Here is a 19,793-nt window from a genome sequence, read left to right as displayed (position 1 = left end):
CCAAGATGGTGCCTTTTTTGTCTTTGTTCATCCTAAGGTGTTGGCTCCTATGCTTGGTGTTTTGCTTGCTAGAGGGATTGTGTTCTCCCGTTTTTCACTATTCTCTTGGTTTCTGCCTCTTCTGTTCCAGTGGTGGGATGTCCTGTCATGGAGGTATGTGAGGTGCTCTGGAACTGGTGACTCTGGTTAGCTCATGCCTCCCCCGCCTCTGAGTCTGGCTTTCGTTGTGGATCGGTTCCGGTCTTTGTTGGGGCAGGTGTTCTACCCTCTGTCCATGGTATTGACTGTAGTGTCGGAGATTCCAGTATTGGTGTCTCTGGCATGTTCTCCTGTGGACCTTTGAAGTGGGTTCCGGGGCTTCTGTCTGCTTTCCTGATGGTTCTTCCCTGGGCTCAATTACTTGTGTATCTGGTGCTACCTCTTGTGTTGTCCTGCTGGATTCCAAGTGGTCAGGTTTCCACCGGGGGTGCCTATGTCTCCCATGTTTAGGGAGGTTCTGGGCTGGTGGTTGAGCGTTGTCTCCCCATCCCGGAGATGGAGTTTTCAGGTTGCTTGCTCATATTGTGCTAACCGCTGCCAGTCTGTTGGTCAAGGGTGTTCGCCTGTTTTTTTTTTGTCTGTACAGGACTTGTGGTCCTTGGTTCTGGTGGCTTGTTGTTTCTGCTGCCGGGAGCTGTTGGCTGTTTTCTTGGGTGTCTTGGCTTTTGCGCCGCCTCTGGCCGATTGGCATGTGTGGGTCCAAACGCCAAGTAGGTTATCTTGGGTTGCCTGGTTCATCGCGGGCGTTGTTGGGTGTCTTCCCTCAGTTGTCTATTCAGGTCTTTTGCTCCTGGGCAGTGTTGGTATTGTGGCCCCTGTCATAATTTTCTTGCCGGGACAGGAGTAAGGGGTGGCAGGCAGGCTCAGCAGTGGTTTTTTGTCCCTGTCATTGACTCCACTAGTGTTCCTGGTTTTACCGGTGAGGTTTGGTTCTCAGAGGGTGGGCTTGGTTGCCTCCCTGGTTATTTCGATGCTCTCTTGTTTTTACATTTTTGTGCATGGAGGCAGGGAGGGTAGTCGTGATGCCCTTCCAGTGGCCTAGGGATCTCATGTATGCATTTCCCCCTGTTCCCCTGCTCTGTGCAACGTTGCAGGTGTCTAGGATGCATATGACGTTAGTGATTCTGGTCGTTCTGGCGTGGGGCACTCGCCCTTGCTTTCCCCTCTTGTTGGGGTTGGCGGTTTGGCCGTGCTGAGTGTTTCCTTAGTCGTTGGTGTGTCCACTTCTCTCTCTCTGGGTTTCTAGTCCATGCTACTTGGTTCTTGCCCGGTGGTGACTGTTCCTTGGATGGCTGGTCTGATTCTACAGTCTCTGTGGTCTTCTGCTTTGCGTGCTTCTGCCAGGCATTGGTCTGCTTTTTGTGCTTAGTGTATGTGGAAGTGGTTTCTTCTTGCGAATGTGTATACTATTAGGGTCCTGGCTTTTTGTCGGTTGGCTTTGCCCTAGGTTTGGCCTATTCTACGCTTTGTGCACGACTCTTGGTAATTTCAGTGTCCTTGTCATAGATCCCTCGGAGGTCTCTCAGGATTGGTTCGTTGCTAAAATGGGTCCACCTATTAACACCCTCAATTCCAATTTGCCATAGTAGCACGGAAGCTTAAGGTGGTCAGTCGGAGGAAGGAAAGGATGGGAACAGCGGGGAGGGAGACCTGTGAACACAAAAGAAAATATTCAGAACAACTAGCACATTCACAACATCTAGCAACAGTGCAGAGAGTATATGAGAACCTTCTTCTAATGTACCTGTCAAAGAAAAAATAACTGGCAACTGCAGCCACTTTAGGAAGGACGATTAACTGTGTATTATCTGTGTATATTCTACCAGACACTTGTTGCTTCACTCACCAGAACTTAGCCCAAACAGCGTCCCTCGTGACGGCTGCAACGACCCCTCGCTCGCCTCCCCGGCGACGCACAGGCCACGCCCACTTTCAAGGCCACGCCCCCTCTGGGACCTCATTTAAAAGCGCGCGCGCTGTGCGCCGCCTCCGGAAGTGTCAGAGCTCCGCAGGCAGACGCCGGGAGACACGCTCTTTTAAAATCTTGTAAAAATTGTTTTTATCTGTGTATATTCTACCAGAAGCTTGTTGCTTCACTCACCAGAACTTAGCCCAAACAGCGTCCCTCGTGACGGCTGCAAGGACCCCTCGCTCGCCTCCCCGGCGACGCACAGGCCACGCCCACTTTCAAGGCCACGCCCCCTCTGGGACCTCATTTAAAAGCGCGCGCGCTGTGCGCCGCCTCCGGAAGTGTCAGAGCTCCGCAGGCAGACGCCGGGAGACACGCTCTTTTAAAATCTTGTAAAAATTGTTTTTATCCGTGTATATTCTACCAGAAGCTTGTTGCTTCACTCACCAGAACTTAGCCCAAACAGCGTCCCTCGTGACGGCTGCAACGACCCCTTGCTCGCCTCCCCGGCGACGCACAGGCCACGCCCACTTTCAAGACCACGCCCCCTTTGGGACCTCATTTAAAAGCGCGCGCGCTGTGCGCCGCCTCCTGAAGTGTCAGAGCTCCGCAGGCAGACGCCGGGAGACACGCTCTTTTAAAATCTTGTAAAAATTGTTTTTATCTGTGTATATTCTACCAGAAGCTTGTTGCTTCACTCACCAGAACTTAGCCCAAACAGCGTCCCTCGTGACGGCTGCAACGACCCCTTGCTCGCCTCCCCGGCGACGCACAGGCCACGCCCACTTTCAAGGCCACGCCCCCTCTGGGACCTCATTTAAAAGCGCGCGCGCTGTGCGCCGCCTCCGGAAGTGTCAGAGCTCCGCAGGCAGACGCCGGGAGACACGCTCTTTTAAAATCTTGTAAAAATTGTTTTTATCCGTGTATATTCTACCAGAAGCTTGTTGCTTCACTCACCAGAACTTAGCCCAAACAGCGTCCCTCGTGACGGCTGCAACGACCCCTTGCTCGCCTCCCCGGCGACGCACAGGCCATGCCCACTTTAAAGACCACGCCCCCTTTGGGACCTCATTTAAAAGCGCGCGCGCTGTGCGCCGCCTCCTGAAGTGTCAGAGCTCCGCAGGCAGACGCCGGGAGACACGCTCTTTTAAAATCTTGTAAAAATTGTTTTTATCTGTGTATATTCTACCAGAAGCTTGTTGCTTCACTCACCAGAACTTAGCCCAAACAGCGTCCCTCGTGACGGCTGCAACGACCCCTCGCTCGCCTCCCCGGCGACGCACAGGCCACGCCCACTTTCAAGGCCACGCCCCCTCTGGGACCTCATTTAAAAGCGCGCGCGCTGTGCGCCGCCTCCGGAAGTGTCAGAGCTCCGCAGGCAGACGCCGGGAGACACGCTCTTTTAAAATCTTGTAAAAATTGTTTTTATCCGTGTATATTCTACCAGAAGCTTGTTGCTTCACTCACCAGAACTTAGCCCAAACAGCGTCCCTCGTGACGGCTGCAACGACCCCTTGCTCGCCTCCCCGGCGACGCACAGGCCACGCCCACTTTCAAGACCATGCCCCCTTTGGGACCTCATTTAAAAGCGCGCGCGCTGTGCGCCGCCTCCTGAAGTGTCAGAGCTCCGCAGGCAGACGCCGGGAGACACGCTCTTTTAAAATCTTGTAAAAATTGTTTTTATCTGTGTATATTCTACCAGAAGCTTGTTGCTTCACTCACCAGAACTTAGCCCAAACAGCGTCCCTCGTGACGGCTGCAACGACCCCTTGCTCGCCTCCCCGGCGACGCACAGGCCACGCCCACTTTCAAGACCACGCCCCCTTTGGGACCTCATTTAAAAGCGCGCGCGCTGTGCGCCGCCTCCTGAAGTGTCAGAGCTCCGCAGGCAGACGCCGGGAGACACGCTCTTTTAAAATCTTGTAAAAATTGTTTTTATCCGTGTATATTCTACCAGAAGCTTGTTGCTTCACTCACCAGAACTTAGCCCAAACAGCGTCCCTCGTGACGGCTGCAACGACCCCTTGCTCGCCTCCCCGGCGACGCACAGGCCACGCCCACTTTCAAGGCCACGCCCTCCCCCGCCCATATCATGTGTTGCCAGCGGAAGCGCAGCGGACGAGCGCAGCGGGAGCGCCGTTTGCGCGCCGAAGGCGCGCCTAAGGCAAGCCCGTCTGCGCCTGTCCGCGGCAGACCGGGGCACGGGGCCAGACCCCCTGGTCCGCACCTCCCAGATAACCGATACGACAAAGAGGAGCTCCTCAGCCTTCGTAACAAATACTTAAAGGTATGTGAGCACAGTATTGATCTCAGTATACGTAGTCCTACAAATCCCTGCGAACACTGTGGCTTTATCCTTAATAAGCATCCCAAAACAAGTACGCCCAACGACAACGCTCAACCAGAGCACAGTAGGAAAATCAGTGGTGCACTGCTTAACTGTCGCTCCCTCAAAAAGCACAAACTAGAAGTATACGACCTTATAATAGACAACAAATGGGACATACTATGCCTCACGGAAACTTGGCTGGACGAAGACTCAGACCCTGAAGTCAGGGAGGCCCTTCCCCCTGGTTATGCAATTTGCAGGCAGGATAGACCTAAGGGAAGGGGAGGCGGCATCGCCATAATCTACAGATTGAATATGACATGCTCCCTCGAACCTGCAAATATATTAGATAGCGAAACTGGAGCATTCTCCATCGATATCGACAAAAATACGGTCATTAAAGGCCTACTAATCTATAGACCCCCGGGAGGTAGCAGAAACTTCGCGGAAAGTCTCATCCAGAACGTTACCCCATTGGCTATGAGATACAGGAAGTTCCTAGTATTAGGGGATCTTAATCTCCACTTCGAAGACCTCAATAATTCAGCTGCTCAAGAATTGCGCCAAGAGCTGCAAACCTTACAATTAGAAACAGCCTCCCTCCTTCCGACCCATCGTCAGGGGCACCTACTTGACCCCATCTTTAACAACTTGGAGGATCTGAAGCAGGACCCTCCCATCCCTTTGCTGTGGACCGACCACTTCCTAGTCCCCTTTCACTTCCTAGTCCAGACTCATCATAAAAAACCCATCATAGCGCCAATAAACAACAAAGGAAATGGGCCCGTTTCTCCATGGACTCTTTTGAACATCACTTCCTATTAAACGGTTCCCCCATAGACCTAGGAGTAGATGCTGACAGGGCCTGCATGGCCCTGGACGGAAACATCACTAAAGCCCTGGACATCACTGCCCCTTGGGCCAATAAGGGCCCGGAGCGACAAACTAAAACTGCACCTTGGTTCAGCACAGCTCTTAGAGAAACCAAGGCAGCCTGTAAGAGGCTCGAACGCGCCTGGAGAAAGAACTATTCACCAGAGGCAAGAGATGTGTACAAAGCTAGCTTAAAAGAATACCACCTCCAAATCAGGAAAACCAAAGCGACCTTCTACGCTGATCGAATAGACAGTGCTAACTGCTCATCCAAGGAACTCTTTAGGATCTATAAAGAGATCACTACACCTCCCCCCTCTTCAGAGCATGCTGACACCTCAGCACAATCTTGTAACGCCATCGCGGAATTTTTTTACAAAAAAGTACGCGACATTTACACCAGTTTCCCTGATGATGCCAGAACTGGCTCCAACCTTCTTCCTCCTCAGGAAGAAGCGACTTGGGAGGCAAAGATCGAAGACTGCCTCACAGTATTCCAGGTTCCGACGGAGGACCTCCTGATAGCCACGGCTAAAGGAATCAAATCAGGCTCCCCTCACGATCCTGCCCCTGCCAAATTCCTGGCCAGTGCCATGAGTCTTCTGGCACCTTATGTTGGCCATATATTGTCTACCTCTTTTAACACTGGCAAGGTCCCTCACGGGTGGAAACAGGCAGTCGTACTACCTCTTAAGAAAAAACCCCACATCAGTGCGTCCCAGCTTAGCAACCTGCGCCCCATTTCGCTTTTACCCTTCTTCTCTAAACTGGCGGAAAAGCTGGTCAACCAACAACTCCACAGAATCAGCCCTCCTTTTTTCGACTGAGGCACTGAGGAAGCACGTGGACGCCGGGCATGTGGCAGCACTAGTGCTCCTGGACCTCAGCGCAGCCTTCGACACTGTAGCACATCATACGTTGCTACAGTGTCTGAAGAAAGGAGGAGTGACAGGCATGGCCTGGTTATGGCTGGAATCTTTTCTTACCAACCGTAGCTTCTCGGTGCAGCAAGGAGGAGCTCGATCCGACACCTTTGACCTCGGTCAAGGAGTGCCGCAGGGATCAAGCCTCAGTCCAACCCTTTTCAATTTATATGTCACCCCCGTGGCTACTACTGCGGAACGCTTTGGGGTGGAAGTAGTGACATACGCAGACGACACCCAGCTGGTGGTCGCTCTGACCCAACCTGCTGAACAAGCCGCCGCGAACTTCTCAGCATGCCTCCAGGAGCTGGCTGGATGGATGGCGAAGAACTGCCTCCGTCTTAACGGTGACAAGACTGAGGTGCTGATTGTAGGAAAACCCCCCTCAGTCTGGTCATCTGCCTGGTGGCCGCAGACCTTGGGGCCCCTCCCTACCCCCAGTGATCAGGTCAAGAATCTTGGAGTATGGGTGGACTCAAAGCTTGACTACGACTACCACACCAGACGGGTAGCTGGTACGTGCTTTTCGATTCTTCGGAAACTCCGCAAAACCATCGACCTGCTCCCAGAATCCTCAAGGAAGACCCTGGTTCATGCTCTTGTCACGTCAAGACTGGACTACGGCAATGCCCTGTACCTAGGCGCCAACGCCACTAGTCGGCGGCAACTGCAGACAATCCAGAATGCCGCCGCTCGCCTGGTCCTCCGGCTGCCCAGAAGAGCCGCCTCAAAAAAATCCCTACAAACATTACATTGGCTTCCGATCAATGAAAGGATCGACTTCAAGGTCCTATGTATTGGTCACAGGATCGTACATGGCAAGGGCCCGGCCTTCCTTCGGAACCTTCTCTGCCCCTATACGCCCACCCGTCAACTCCGCTCATTAGGAGCAGGCCTCCTCGCTGTCCCCAGACACAAGAAAGCCAGAATGGGAGGTAGATCCTTTCGTACCTTGGCGGCACACAAATGGAACTCTCTCCCCCTGAGCTTAAGAGTGGAAACATCGGAGCTCATCTTCCGCAGGAAACTTAAAACATTCCTCTTTCCTAAAGATTAACCCGTCTTGTTCTGACTGACGGAGCAACTGACTCTTCTGACAGCGCGGGGACACACTGACAGTGTAACCAGGCGCTATACAAATTCAGAAATAAATAAATAAATAACTCTCATCAGAACTTCCAAAAGACAATACTTCTTCTTCCTGAGCCACATAGTTTTGAAACACTGATTTAACAGGTATGTCCACTAAGTATACATATAAATAATTACACTTTAGTTGAGATACCACACATACCCACCCAAAGTGGTGTTTGTTTGGGCTTCACAAGGGAGGAAAGTTTGGCATAAATTCCACCTCTCACTGCTCCCCATTCTAGAAGACTAACAACAAAACATGCCACATAAAATAACACCAAGGAAAAGAAAACTGTTATATTCTGGTAGCAATCATATGTGAACAGTGTGTTGCGTCACACACATAGAATTAAGTTTTCAGTTTGCACTTCGCTGAACAACACGAGGATAAATATGCATGTATATTGTGTTCCCTACACCACCTGGTATAAATGAAGCGCTTTTAGTATAATCCAATGCTAAATCTCAAGTAATCCCTCTAGCCCTTTCCAGGAGCTGAAGCGCGGGCTACGTGGGGGGAAATGGAGAACAGCGAAACTGAGAGCAGAATCCAAAGACGAATGTTCTATTCGTTTTGCGGCCAAAAGCGGACTAGGAATAGAAAAGTGGTGTTAACGACACCTTTACCACACATGAAGCAAAAAAGGGTCAGATTCCAAAACCCTGGGATCGCCAACCCAAAACAGGATAATCTGCGGCGTCTTTTCCGATGCTGCAGGCTTTCATAGCCTTCTGGGAGAGTTCCTGTGTTATTTCCTGTTCTCGCGCGACACGGTGCACAGGCTTCTGGGGGATGTAGTTTCTTGTGTCTGTGTGGCGTAGAGACGGACAGTTTCTTCCTCCCGACTTGCCTGCAATGCCTGGTAGACTGCGAGACACCTGCCCCAATCCATTTTCCGTCGTTGTTGGAGTTTGGGAGATTGATCAGTGGTCATTGGCCACAGGTACGTGACAGACCTCTTTTTTATGTGGTGTGTCCTCTGGAGTCTCGCTTGTTGGCTTCCCTGGCTTTAAGGCAAATGCGAACATTGTTGCCCCTCTTTGGGGGGTCTGCCATTGGTTTTGGGCCATGGCAGGGGTGTCCGTTTGCCCTCTTACTTCCGTGGCCTTGAACTCCTACCCTTACCGGCCATGTGTTTGGTGGCGATTGCTGTATTGGGTTCTCTTTTTGCAGTCTGTACTGGTTTTGCGGTTTCTGGTTGGTACGGTGATGTTGTGATGTTTCCATGGTGGCTGTTTGCGTGGTTGCCTCTTAGTCTACTCATGCCTTTATGGTGCTTTATAGGCTGGATGTTGGAGGCGTTGCCTCTGTTTTCTTTTGCTGATTATTCGATGCTGGGTGCTGCTGTGCCTAGCTGTTCCTGTTTGCATACTTCTGTGTGGTGTGTATTACACAGGGTGTTACAATCTCTTGCAGGTTTTGGCAAATAAGCAGATTCTTGCTTCGGTATATGCTCATGCGTTAATTACTGTGGTGAGGAAGACGGACGAGGAGGTAATGCCCCAGTTACTTACCGGTAATATTCATTACTCCGAGTCCTAGTCTTCCAAGCCACACTATAGTTCCCCTTCCCTCCCTGGCCTGTGTAGAGCTGTGTGAGGTAGTCTAGTGGTTGGGGGGCGGAGTCATGGGAGGGAGCAGGAACAGGAGGAGCCGGGGAAAGGAACTGGTCAGTTAGAGTAGGGACAGTGAGTGAGTAAGAGGTATTGAATAAAGCTCGTAGATAATCAATGGTGTCTGTGGTTATTGGTAGCGGGACGCTACAACTGGCGATGAGGATGGGATGAGCAAAACCCCACAAGCCACAGCACCTCGTGGAATCATCTTGTCCCCGCAGCGTCGAGAAACGAGCTCCGCTGCTGAAGGAAGGCGGCGCCAAGAAGAAGAAACCGCCGCTGTACGGAGCTGCCCCAGAGAGAAGCTGGCAGCCGGTGACCCTGTCCCTTCAGAGGCCTTGAGGGAGAAGAGAGGGAGCCGCAGTGACGAGCGTTGGAGCGCTCGAGAAGTCGGAGCAGTTCGCGCCAAAACGTATATGCATATACAGACAGAACAGAGTTCGGGAGCCCACCCCGACCCTGCCCAGCGCCCAAGAAGCAGAAAGGAGTGCCCCGAGTGAAGAGCATTGCCCCCAGAAGATTTGGCGGCAAGCGCCGTCGAGCGCGGTGGAACCAGAGCTCGAGTGGCCCCGACGCTAGGAATCTCACGCCTGATGCGTGTGTTTTGACACGCTGTCGCCGCGTGGAAGCGGCCCCTAGCGCAGCGAAGTGGGAACTCGCTCCAACCTCACCTGTGGATCGGCGTGGAGACCGGGAGAAGTGCTGATGTCCCTGGGACCGGCGGCCGGTGAGTCCTGATTGAGTCGGCCCGGGTCTGAATGAGCAAAGTGAAAGTCTCGTGCAAGCTGGGATTCCAGGGGTGGCGGCCATATTGGAGTCAGGCAAGCCAATGGGACATCCCTGTGAAAATCGGGAGCGGCCATCTTTAAGTCAGGCAAGCAGTGTCTGGAAATAAGCATTGATAAAGGACAAACAAACAAGCATTGGCAAAGACCAAACAAGCATTGGCAAAGGCGAGAGACATACAAACAAGCATTGGCAGTTGCATGCAAACAAGCATTGGCGAAAGTGAATCAAACAAGCATTGGCGAAGACCAAACAAGCATTGGCAAAGGCAAGAGACATACAGACAAGCACTGGCAGGTGCATGCAAACGAGCATTGGCGAAGACCAAACAAGCATTGGCAAAGGCAAGAGACACACAGACAAGCATTGGCAGTTGCATGCAAACAGGTATTAGCGAAAGTAAATCAACAAGCATTGGCAAAGACCAAACAAACACTGGCAAAGGCCAAACAAGCATTGGCGAAGGCCAAACAAGCATTGGCAAGGAACAAACAAGTACTGTCAAGAGCCAACAGACGAGTCGTGGCGAATAGAAACAACAGGCAGTGGCGAAAGGAAACAAACACATGCAGTCGACAAGCCTTGGTACATGACAATAAACATACACTGGTAAATGCCAAGAAATAGGCAGTGGCAAGGCAAACACACAAGCGTGGATAACGGCGCGTGAACAAAAATGAAAACGGCTTGGCAACTGAAACAGAACAAGCACGTGCACACACGAGAGTAAATCAACTAACAAGCACGGGCAACCACAAGAGTTACTTACCATACATGCGTTGACAAAAACAAATGTCAGCACGGGTGGCAACGCGGACATTGAGAAACGCAAACGAATGCGCAGTGGTGAATGCACTGAAGCAACATGTGTCTGTAAAATAAGAGGCACAAGCGAACACAAGAACCAAGCAACGACAACAGCACAATGGAACAAGCATTAGCAAATGCAAGAGACAGATAACGACGACACTGAGCGCAAACTGAAGAGCGCCGAAGAGAGAAGAGCTGCTGGACAGAACTGCAGAAGACTCAGAGGAGGGCAGTCCTACAGAGGACCCCGGAGAGAGCAGAACCATCCAAGCTCATTCGCCGACGCATACTTTGTTGGTTACAAAGACCATCAATCTCTAAGCAAACGACCAAACCAAAGACCTTGACCAGAATCTCCCTCTCTCATGGCGGGTGGAGACATAGCACGGCGGGTCACTCCATACAGTGAAGTACCGCCCCCGGCGATGCAGACTGATGATTGGATCTCGGATCTCAAACGACACCGGTGGCTCGAAGCACTAGAAGATTTCTTAAAAGCCAATGGTGAGCAAAGAGAGAGGAAATGTCTGATACTACTCCTCCATTTGGTGGGTCCGGAGGGCTGATGCCCAATCAGGACATTTTCCAAAGAGGACACAGAAATCTATAAAAGACTCCAAAGGGAGCTCTGTGCTCATCTCAACGCACAGACAGATGTGGATCATAATCGCATGGCTTTCAATACAGCACGGCAGGAACCAGGCGAACCGCTGCCAAATTTCATCACTCGTTTGCAAAGTATGGTACGAGGTTGCCACTTCAACACTTTCACAAATGAGGATGCGGTTCGACTTCGGATCGTTGAAGGTTGCACAAACCCTGACACAAAGCGCAAGATCCTGCAAGGGCATTGGTCGTTAAAGGAAATCATCAAGAAGGCCGAAATTGGAATGCAAATCGAAGCAAGAGAAGGATTGAAGGACGTGCACCTAAGCGCAAACCATCAAGATACCGGGGAAGATAGAACTCAGAAAACAAACAGAACTGAAAGGAGAGAGAGGGAAGGCAGACCAGCAAAAAGACAACGGGAAAGACACAGTGACAAAGAAAGTGACACAGATTACTCAGAGTCAGATTTCTCAACATCCGACTACTCGAAGTCAACCAAGGATTACTCGGAGTCAGATGACCCAGAGTCAACCATCCAAAGGACCGTTCCAAGAAGTTATTCACCTCCCAGGAGTTCCTCAAGGAGTCACTCAAGGTATGACACACAATGCTCTGATGGGAAAAGAGCATCAAGTGGGACAGATCGCACCCCTGGACAAGAGGGCATCCGGCACAGCAAGTGGGAGAGAAAGAATAACCATAGAAGAAGGGGTCGCACTGGTCAACACCGGAAGTCGGCGCAGGAACATCAGTCGACAAGCAGTGAAGACGAGTCCAAGGAAACATCTGGCCGAAGAACACATAAAACTCAAATCAGAAGTGTTAGAGCATCAAACAAGAGAGAAGGAGAAACAGGTCGCACAAGACGGACTGATCCTCCATTGCAACGAACCAAAAAAGAGGACAAAGAGGCTAAAGCTTGGGATCAAGCACAAGGAACAAGCACAGGATCATCAAACAACCTCCCAAATGAGACAGCATTGAAGACGTTCCAACAAAGGCACACGGAGAAACATCTCAACGACAACTCAAAGGGGAAGAGCAATTCGTCATGGACTACGGACTTCAAAAATCCATTACCAAAGACAGTTTCAAAGAAACGTTGGAGAAGGAATGGGGAGAAGGATCTCTCTGACACTGAGTGCATATCTATCCGATCCTGGAGGTCGACAAAGACTTCTCTGACCCAGAAAGCACGTCCATGGCCAGGAACTCCTCTGGTTCAGAGAGCGCGTCCGTCCGATCCTGGAGGTCAACAAGAGACTTCTCTGACCCAGAGAGCACGGCTGTTCGATCCCGTGAGTCGACCAAGTCATGGTCCCGACAACAGCCATGGCGTCAACCACCCGAACGCGCCATAGAACCAAAGGACACCCTTCCTGTCAAGAGCAACATAACACACACTAAGGTCTCTGAATACTCAGTCACGCCACAAGACAATCTGTCATGTCAATCACAAATATATCCGGACATAGACCAGACACCGTCACCCCTGAAGGGGTCCGAAAGGCTGACTCAAAGGACCTATAAAAAGAAAACAGAGACAGTGGACCTTAGTCACCGAACGGGAAGGGACCTGCCAGCCACTCCGCAAAGAAAGTCGGACATGTCAGTAGAGAGAGATCATCAGATGAGAGAGAAACATGCCTATGCACAGGTAACCCACGAGTTCGTCAGACAACCCGAGGCTGTGAATGAGTTACCGAACCAAACCAAGACAGTCTCGTCAGATAGTACCGTACTGTCTGGTGTGCATGACCCTGAAGTGGAAGACAGTGTTGCCCTCGACCGGACAAGACAAGCGGAAGCAAAAGCAGGCGCAGATGCCCATAAGAGGACCAGAACATTATCCACTCATGAAAGGGACCGAGCACCCGAACCAACCGTTACACCACTAGAAGGAAACATGAGGACTGCAGACTGTGAGAGCGAACAGTTCACACGCAACGTGGTCGAGAATACCCTGATCAAGACACCGGAAAGAGTGACCAAAGCCAAACCCACCACTGATTCGACACTACTGAGGCTTGAAGAACAGGCTGTCCGCCAACCCGTGTGGTGGATTGAAGAACTGCGAACACTGAGGACATTAAGCTCATTTTGTTGAGAAAGGGGTAAGATGTAGAGCTGTGTGAGGTAGTCTAGTGGTTGGAGGGCGGAGTCATGGGAGGGAGCAGGAACAGGAGGAGCCGGGGAAAGGAACTGGTCAGTTAGAGTAGGGACAGTGAGTGAGTAAGAGGTATTGAATAAAGCTCGTAGATAATCAATGGTGTCTGTGGTTATTGGTAGCGGGACGCTACAGCCTGTTGTGTGGGGCTTCATGTAGTTATGTGACTTTGGTTGCAGGTTGTTATGGGGTGCGGTCTCTCCTTTTTTGAGATTGGTGGATATAGGAGGCGGCCAATACGAGAGGGATGGGAGGCTAGTATACTGACTTTTTCTTTTTGTGAGAGGCTAAAGCTCATGCATTAATTAATGTGGCGAGGAAGACTAGGACTCGGAATAATGAAAATTACTGATAAGTAACCAGGGCATTACTGCAGAGTACAAGGCTTCCCCCCAACAGTCCAGTTTTCCCATCCTGTGTGGTGTATCAGCTTCCTTTTATATCTTCGAAATGTATGAATGAGGTCAGTATTCTGCCTGTATTGTCATATGACAGGAAGTGGAGTGTGGCAATGTAGGCAGGAAGGAAAATATGATTGCTTAGTTTGAAGATTACTGTAGTGGGAGGCGCCTCCGTTTAGGGTACATGCTGTGAAAGGGATGCATATAGCTCGGTGTAATGAAGATTACCGGGACGTAATCAGCCACTAAGATATGTCGAAGTAACTCGTCACATCAAGTCAAAAGTTCAAGATTAAGTTCCCAAGAGGTAGGATTGCTGGCGGGTGGCACAACTGCACTCCGTTAACCTGACCAGCAAATATGTGCATCTTTCGCAACGAGGGTGATCTGAAGTCTCTGCTGATAACTTCTCCCTTCTAAGAAATCTGAACATTTAAGTTGTTAGTGCCGTCTGATCAACAAAGTACAAATATAATGCAAGAGCACAGTCATAAGCGACAGAAGGCGATTTCGATGAAGATAAAATCCGCTTGGACGTAGAACACATAAGCGAAAAAACAATAACAGGGAACTAAATAAATGAATAGGATAACACCCCATCTCCAGCCACATTGTTTACGTCTGACGTGAGCAGCGTCCCTCGTTCTTTCCGCTTTGGTGTGCTCATCGGCTCCGCCTCCGCTGCGATCAGCGTCTCCTCAGCCTGCGCCATACGCGCGGCAGTGACAGGTCACGTGACAGAAACAGTCTGACAGGTGGAGGCTGGGTGGTAGGGCTGGTCCTCAGGTGTTGCTATCTGCCTTGACTGGATCTTCTCCCTGCTTCCTGTTGGCTCCCGCACTCGGAGGGGTAGTGTCAAGGGTCTCGCGCTGGAGCAGGTAGAGTACGCACATCTGCTGCCCCGGGTCCTCCTGCTGTATGTCCCCGGGTGGATGGGAGGGGGTTCTGTCCTTCTACTCCGCCCCGCAGGGCTACCCACAGACAGGATAGCGCTACAACTGACTGCCCCCACTATCCAGCTCAGCTCCCACGTCACTGGCCGCCGACTCCTGTTCCCCACCTCTGTGCATTCCCGCTTCCATGCTACTTAACATGGACCTTACGAATCTGGTGTATCTCCCCTCAATCTCTTTATTCACCATTTACGGGCTGCACCTCTTTACGCCAAGCCAGTCCAACTGCGCGGGGGTCGAGGATGAGTGTTATTTACACACACATACGGTAAGAACATAACGAAAGAAGCACAATAATTGGCTTTCGGATCCCTTTTCAGCCTATGTCAGAAAGAGAGGTTTTGTACAACATTCTAACCTCCTTTGCACACCCTCTTCTTCTAAACACATTGGGCAGCCCTAATTTCTCTAGATGCTGCAGTTCACACCATGAACGTCTTACACATCCCGCCTTCCTTGGAGTTGATTACGCTTTTGAGAAGTTTAGACTTAACTTGTGTGATCAATTCTTTACTAGGCAAAGTGGATAGATTCTACAGTTCTCTAATCTGGTTTCTAAACGTTTGTTTCCCCCACCGCGCCATGCCATTTTAAACGGAGAGAAATGTAACTTTGTGAATTTGTAACCCTCTAAGATAAACCTGTTTGAATTCATGTGTAGGGTCGTGGGCTGAAAGAGCAGGTGTTTCCATTGAAGAGCATTCCTCAGCAGAGATGCTTGGCCGAAAACCAATCAAGAAGAGTCCACAGGGAGCCAAGGGCAAGGGTGCTGCAGCTGCCAAGCAGGTACAGACCATGTGGAAGAGGGTCACTAATGCAAACCTGACACATGAAATGAAATGAAATATCGTACTTGTATAGCGCACTCATAGCCAGTGGTGGTGTCCTAGCGCTGTACTCATACCACTGTGGAACCCTTCCTGGCTTTTCCCTGTGAGATGTCCACTCCTGGGCACCCCCAAGATGAAGCCAGGCATCCCAGCGCTGTTGGGGCCGTTGTGGAGATTAACCCCTTCACTGCGGCGGCTATTCCGCCGCAGTGCTAAGGGGGCGGGGCGGCGGCCGCATGCTGGTGACGGAACCGCTCCGTCACCAGCGTCGGTTGACCTGTGCTTGTGACGGAGCGGTTCCGTCATGGCCCGCCCCGCTCAATAGAACGTCAGCGCAGGCGCGAAATTCGCGCCGCGCAGGCGCGCCTAGCGGGCCATGACGGAACCGCTCCGTCATCAGCACAGCTCACCCGTAGCTGATGACGGAGCAGTTCCGTCATCAGTACTTAAGGGGTTAAGCAAGCTATTGCCCAGAGTTGCAGCGTGGGACCCATGATTAGATTAGGCACTGAGGCGAGAATTATCAGGTCCGAGGAAATTGAGCCCAAGACCCGCCCAGGTGGGAATTGAACCCTGGTCCCGGGCCAGACCTCTGCATCAGGGTCTACCTCTCTAACCATTGAGCCACACTTCTCCACATCAAGGGCAAGGGGTCGCAGATACCAACTAATTAAAGAAGGGCAGAAATATAAAGCTGGAAATTGTGGATTTTGTTGCTTCAGGCGAAGTGGCAGTGGGCCTCAAATGCAGTGCCTACACAGCAACGGTCAGCTAGCAGTTTACACCCAGCCAGTACTGACTCAGTGCAGAGGGCTAGCCAGTACTGACTCAGTGTAGATGGCTATAAATGCAGAGTCCGCACATACTAACGGAGAAGGGCACCACTGATGTAAATTGGTGCACCTCAATAGACTCGTGACATTGGCTGCAAAACCGTCACAGACTAGAGAACTAAAAATGCTGAGTATGGTACATAAAGTGAAGTGCTCGGGTGGCAGCCAATTCCAGACCGTATCAACCGTGGGGCATGGATTCAAGGAAATAACGAAGCAAAGGGGCCGCAGCCATCAAGTAGAGGTAGTCCAAGTAGCAGGGGAGTGGAGACAGATGCCTTGCAAGTGCACACTAGGGGGTATGACCCACTAATGTAAAGAAGGTTCTGATGAAGGGGCCCTAGTCAGAAGGCAGTACATGGGAAGCCGGTTAAGGCCAGCGATGACGGCTGGTGATCTTTGAAAGTGGGGTGGATGGGGCATAATGTTTGACCCAAATTCCAGCGAGTGAGCCTGACTTATTCTCAGAGGGTTCCCTATGAAAAGTTTGAGAAAAATGAGGCAAATAGTACATTTTAAAGCACAATTTTCAAAACAATTTGACATAAAGCCATAGGCTCTGAAACAGCAGTGATTACATTCCTGTAATTGTATACCAAGCCAGTAAAGCCTGACGCTCCTCAGGAGTAGACCCCATTTTTTTCAAAATGAGTCCCCCCTGTATGTTAAAATGATCTTTCATGTGCCAGGTCTAGCATTTTGGCACGGTTGACCCCATAGTCCATGGATGGCCCATATGCCAAAAATGACATAGAATATCCTAGTGCTAGCATTTTGACATTGATGCTGTACATCTTCCATTGGTTACCCTTATTCAAAAGTTACTTCTAGTATGTCAACGCCTGCAGTTTGCCATGGTCACCCTCACCTATATGCATGGTTGTCCATCAGTGCTCAATTTGTAAAATAATAAGTGTTGAGGCTCTCGTCAGGAGGCCACTGCAGCTTGCAACACACATAGCCCCTGCTATGCTGCCAATGATAGAAACAACACAAGTACTAACTATCAAACTCTCACAAGTATGACTATTCTCACTATTTCAGGCCCCCAAAGCTATAAGAATGGTTTGGGTGGCAGATAATAGTCATGTTAATGTTTTTTGAATGATTAATTACCTAGTGTGTGGTCACCTCCAAATTAGCCAGACAGCTCCACATTGTGGCAGCTGTCACAAGTACTGGTTTTGAGAATTAAGCACCGGTTGAGGGCATGTGTTATTCCCCTGTTGCACCCAGAGTTTTGGCGCTCTATGAATGATATAATCTATTTCCCCTAATCGCAGGCCTCGTTCCCTGCTTCAGGGCTTTAGAGTCCCAGTTGGCAATTGCTTTTAAAATACTCTTTGCAGTACCCTGGCCACCCCAAGCCTGTACTTCATCCAATTTTCCCCTCCTGTTTGTCAGAAGCGACAACAAATTGGTTTAGTGTTTCGCTTCATATTTAATCTGCAGGCTGTATGAGAAAAGTGGGTTTGTAAACCTATAGATGCATTTATGGAAATTACAGGCACACACTGTAAATAAACCGGAAAGGGTGGCGTCTCCTAGGTGAGGTGGCTAGCTGACCCCTACTGTGAGTAGAGCCCAAATTAAGCATCATCAGGGTGCGAAAGGAAATCATGGAGGCGGTGAGGGAGGAAAGGGGTTGGGGAGATGGCAGAATAGGTGGCGAGAGGTAGAGCGAGAGGTTAAAAGGAAGTCAGGAAGAGGAGAAAGAAACAGTTGGGGAAAGAAAGGCGGAGGGAAGAGGAACGTTTTAGCAAGGAAGCAAAACACAGTAACCAGGAGAAAATGCGAAAGGCAGGGGGCACCGAAAGGTGAAAGGCGTGTGGCCCGGTTCGAGCACGGAAACCACAGCTCAAACTAAGCACTGGTTGGAAATCACACCTCCCACTGATGACTGAGGGATAGCTTGCAGACTATTTCAACAATTAAAGTTAATGACCTCAACCAAATCATACTATATCAGGAGTTTTCTGCACGGTAATTCACTGACTCAAGCAACGAAAGAAACTCCACCAATAAAACGTCAGCACCTGCATCACTCCTCTGGAGCATACCCATGGCTCTAAATTATATAGACCCGGCCCCGAGAAATAGGTTCTGGTGCTTAGCACCGGAAAGCACTGGCCCAAATTAAGCACTGGTTGTCCTGCATTATGCTAAACTGTCTTTTTCTCCAGTATGCCAGTACCAGCATTTTCCAAAAGCCAAGAATTATCTTTAGTATACCAGTGTCTGTATTTTGCCACAGGTGCCCGTTATACCCATAATTACCTCCAGTATCTCAGCACAGGCATTTCCCCATGGGTATCGAATATGCTAAATATGACCTCTATCACAATAGTGCTAGTATTTTGCAGACTAGGGTGACCTACTGGCATGGGTGCAAATTCAGCAGGGTGAGTGTGAAAATTCAGGACAAAGAGTTAAAGTTCAGGACAAAAATTCAGGACAGGAGGTCAAAATTCAGGACAAAACTTCGGGACAAATGGTACATTTTATATACTATTGCGCGACCTCATCTCATGTGGATGTAAGTAATCCCATCTATATTCAAATCTAATCATCATATATCCTTCCATCCATGATTTCACTCATCTATCACTCCATCCTCACTTTCACTTATCCATCCATCCACCCTTTCACCCTATCTATCTGTACACTCATCCATCCACTCTTCCACCCATTCATCAGCTCATCCATCCAGCCATTTACCCTTTCACCCATCCAGCCATCCTTTCACTTACTCATCCTTCTACCCAGTCACTCATCCTTCCACCCATTCACCTTTTCATCCATCCATCCATCCATCCATCCATCCATCCATCCATCCATCCATCCTCCCTTTCTCCATTGACCCTTTCACTTAGCCATCCTTCCTTTTATCCATCCACCCATCCTTCTACTCATCCACTCAAGAAGCCATCCATTGACCCTATCACTCATCCATCCTTTCACTCATCCATTCACCCAGTCACTCGCCCATCATCCACCCTTTCACTCATCAATCCTATCGCTCATTATCCATCCATTCACCCTTTCACTAATCCATCCATCCATCCATCCATCCATCCAGCCAGCCATCCCTTCACTTACTCACTCGCCCACCTTTTCATATTAATCATGAGCTGAGCCTTTGTCTGCAGAGTTGCAGACAGAAGAGGACCATCAAGAATTTTACCCTTGCTGTAGTTCCTAAGGCAAGGGGTGGGGTGGGGGTAGGGTTCACTATGCCACTGCACATAGGCAGTCTGAAAAAGTGGAAGTCATGCATGATGTACAGTGCCATGCGATGAGGTGACTGTGACATGCTGTTGTTACCAGGGCTTTAAGTGGTATGAAAAAGGGGGGGGGGTCTCTCCAAAGGGTGTGTTTGATGTAATTAAGGGATTCAGAAAAGGGGGTGGTGATGAACAGAGCGTCTGAATTCAGCAAACCACTCTTACCCAGTCCAAAGATCAGGGCTTGATCCATCACCGTTATTTAGCTCACTGCACCATCCCAGCTCAGAACCTGGCTATATGCAAATCAGTCTGTCCCTGGCCCAGTGCATCATAGGAATAGGGCAGACTAAACT

At 50.2% G+C, this 19,793-nt stretch overlaps 1 protein-coding gene across 1 annotated transcript in view; it reads left to right on the top strand.

Moving 5' to 3' along the window:
- The first annotated feature begins 14,311 nt into the window (after positions 1–14,311).
- Positions 14,312–19,793, top strand: part of CC2D1B (coiled-coil and C2 domain containing 1B) — a 555,234-nt gene continuing 549,752 nt past the window's right edge. Inside the window, exons 1-2 of the mRNA XM_086925080.1 lie at positions 14,312–14,475; positions 15,212–15,336. Of these exons, the coding sequence (XP_086781206.1) occupies positions 15,265–15,336 (72 nt within the window). The 5' untranslated portion in view covers positions 14,312–14,475; positions 15,212–15,264. The remainder of the gene's footprint in view (positions 14,476–15,211; positions 15,337–19,793) is intronic.

The sequence above is a fragment of the Lissotriton vulgaris genome, chromosome 1_1 (genome assembly GCF_964263255.1).
Source record: "Lissotriton vulgaris chromosome 1_1, aLisVul1.2, whole genome shotgun sequence".
NCBI lineage: Eukaryota > Metazoa > Chordata > Amphibia > Caudata > Salamandridae > Lissotriton > Lissotriton vulgaris.
The sequence above is the reverse complement of the archived record's forward strand: the minus strand, read 5'-3'. Positions and strand labels throughout refer to the sequence as shown.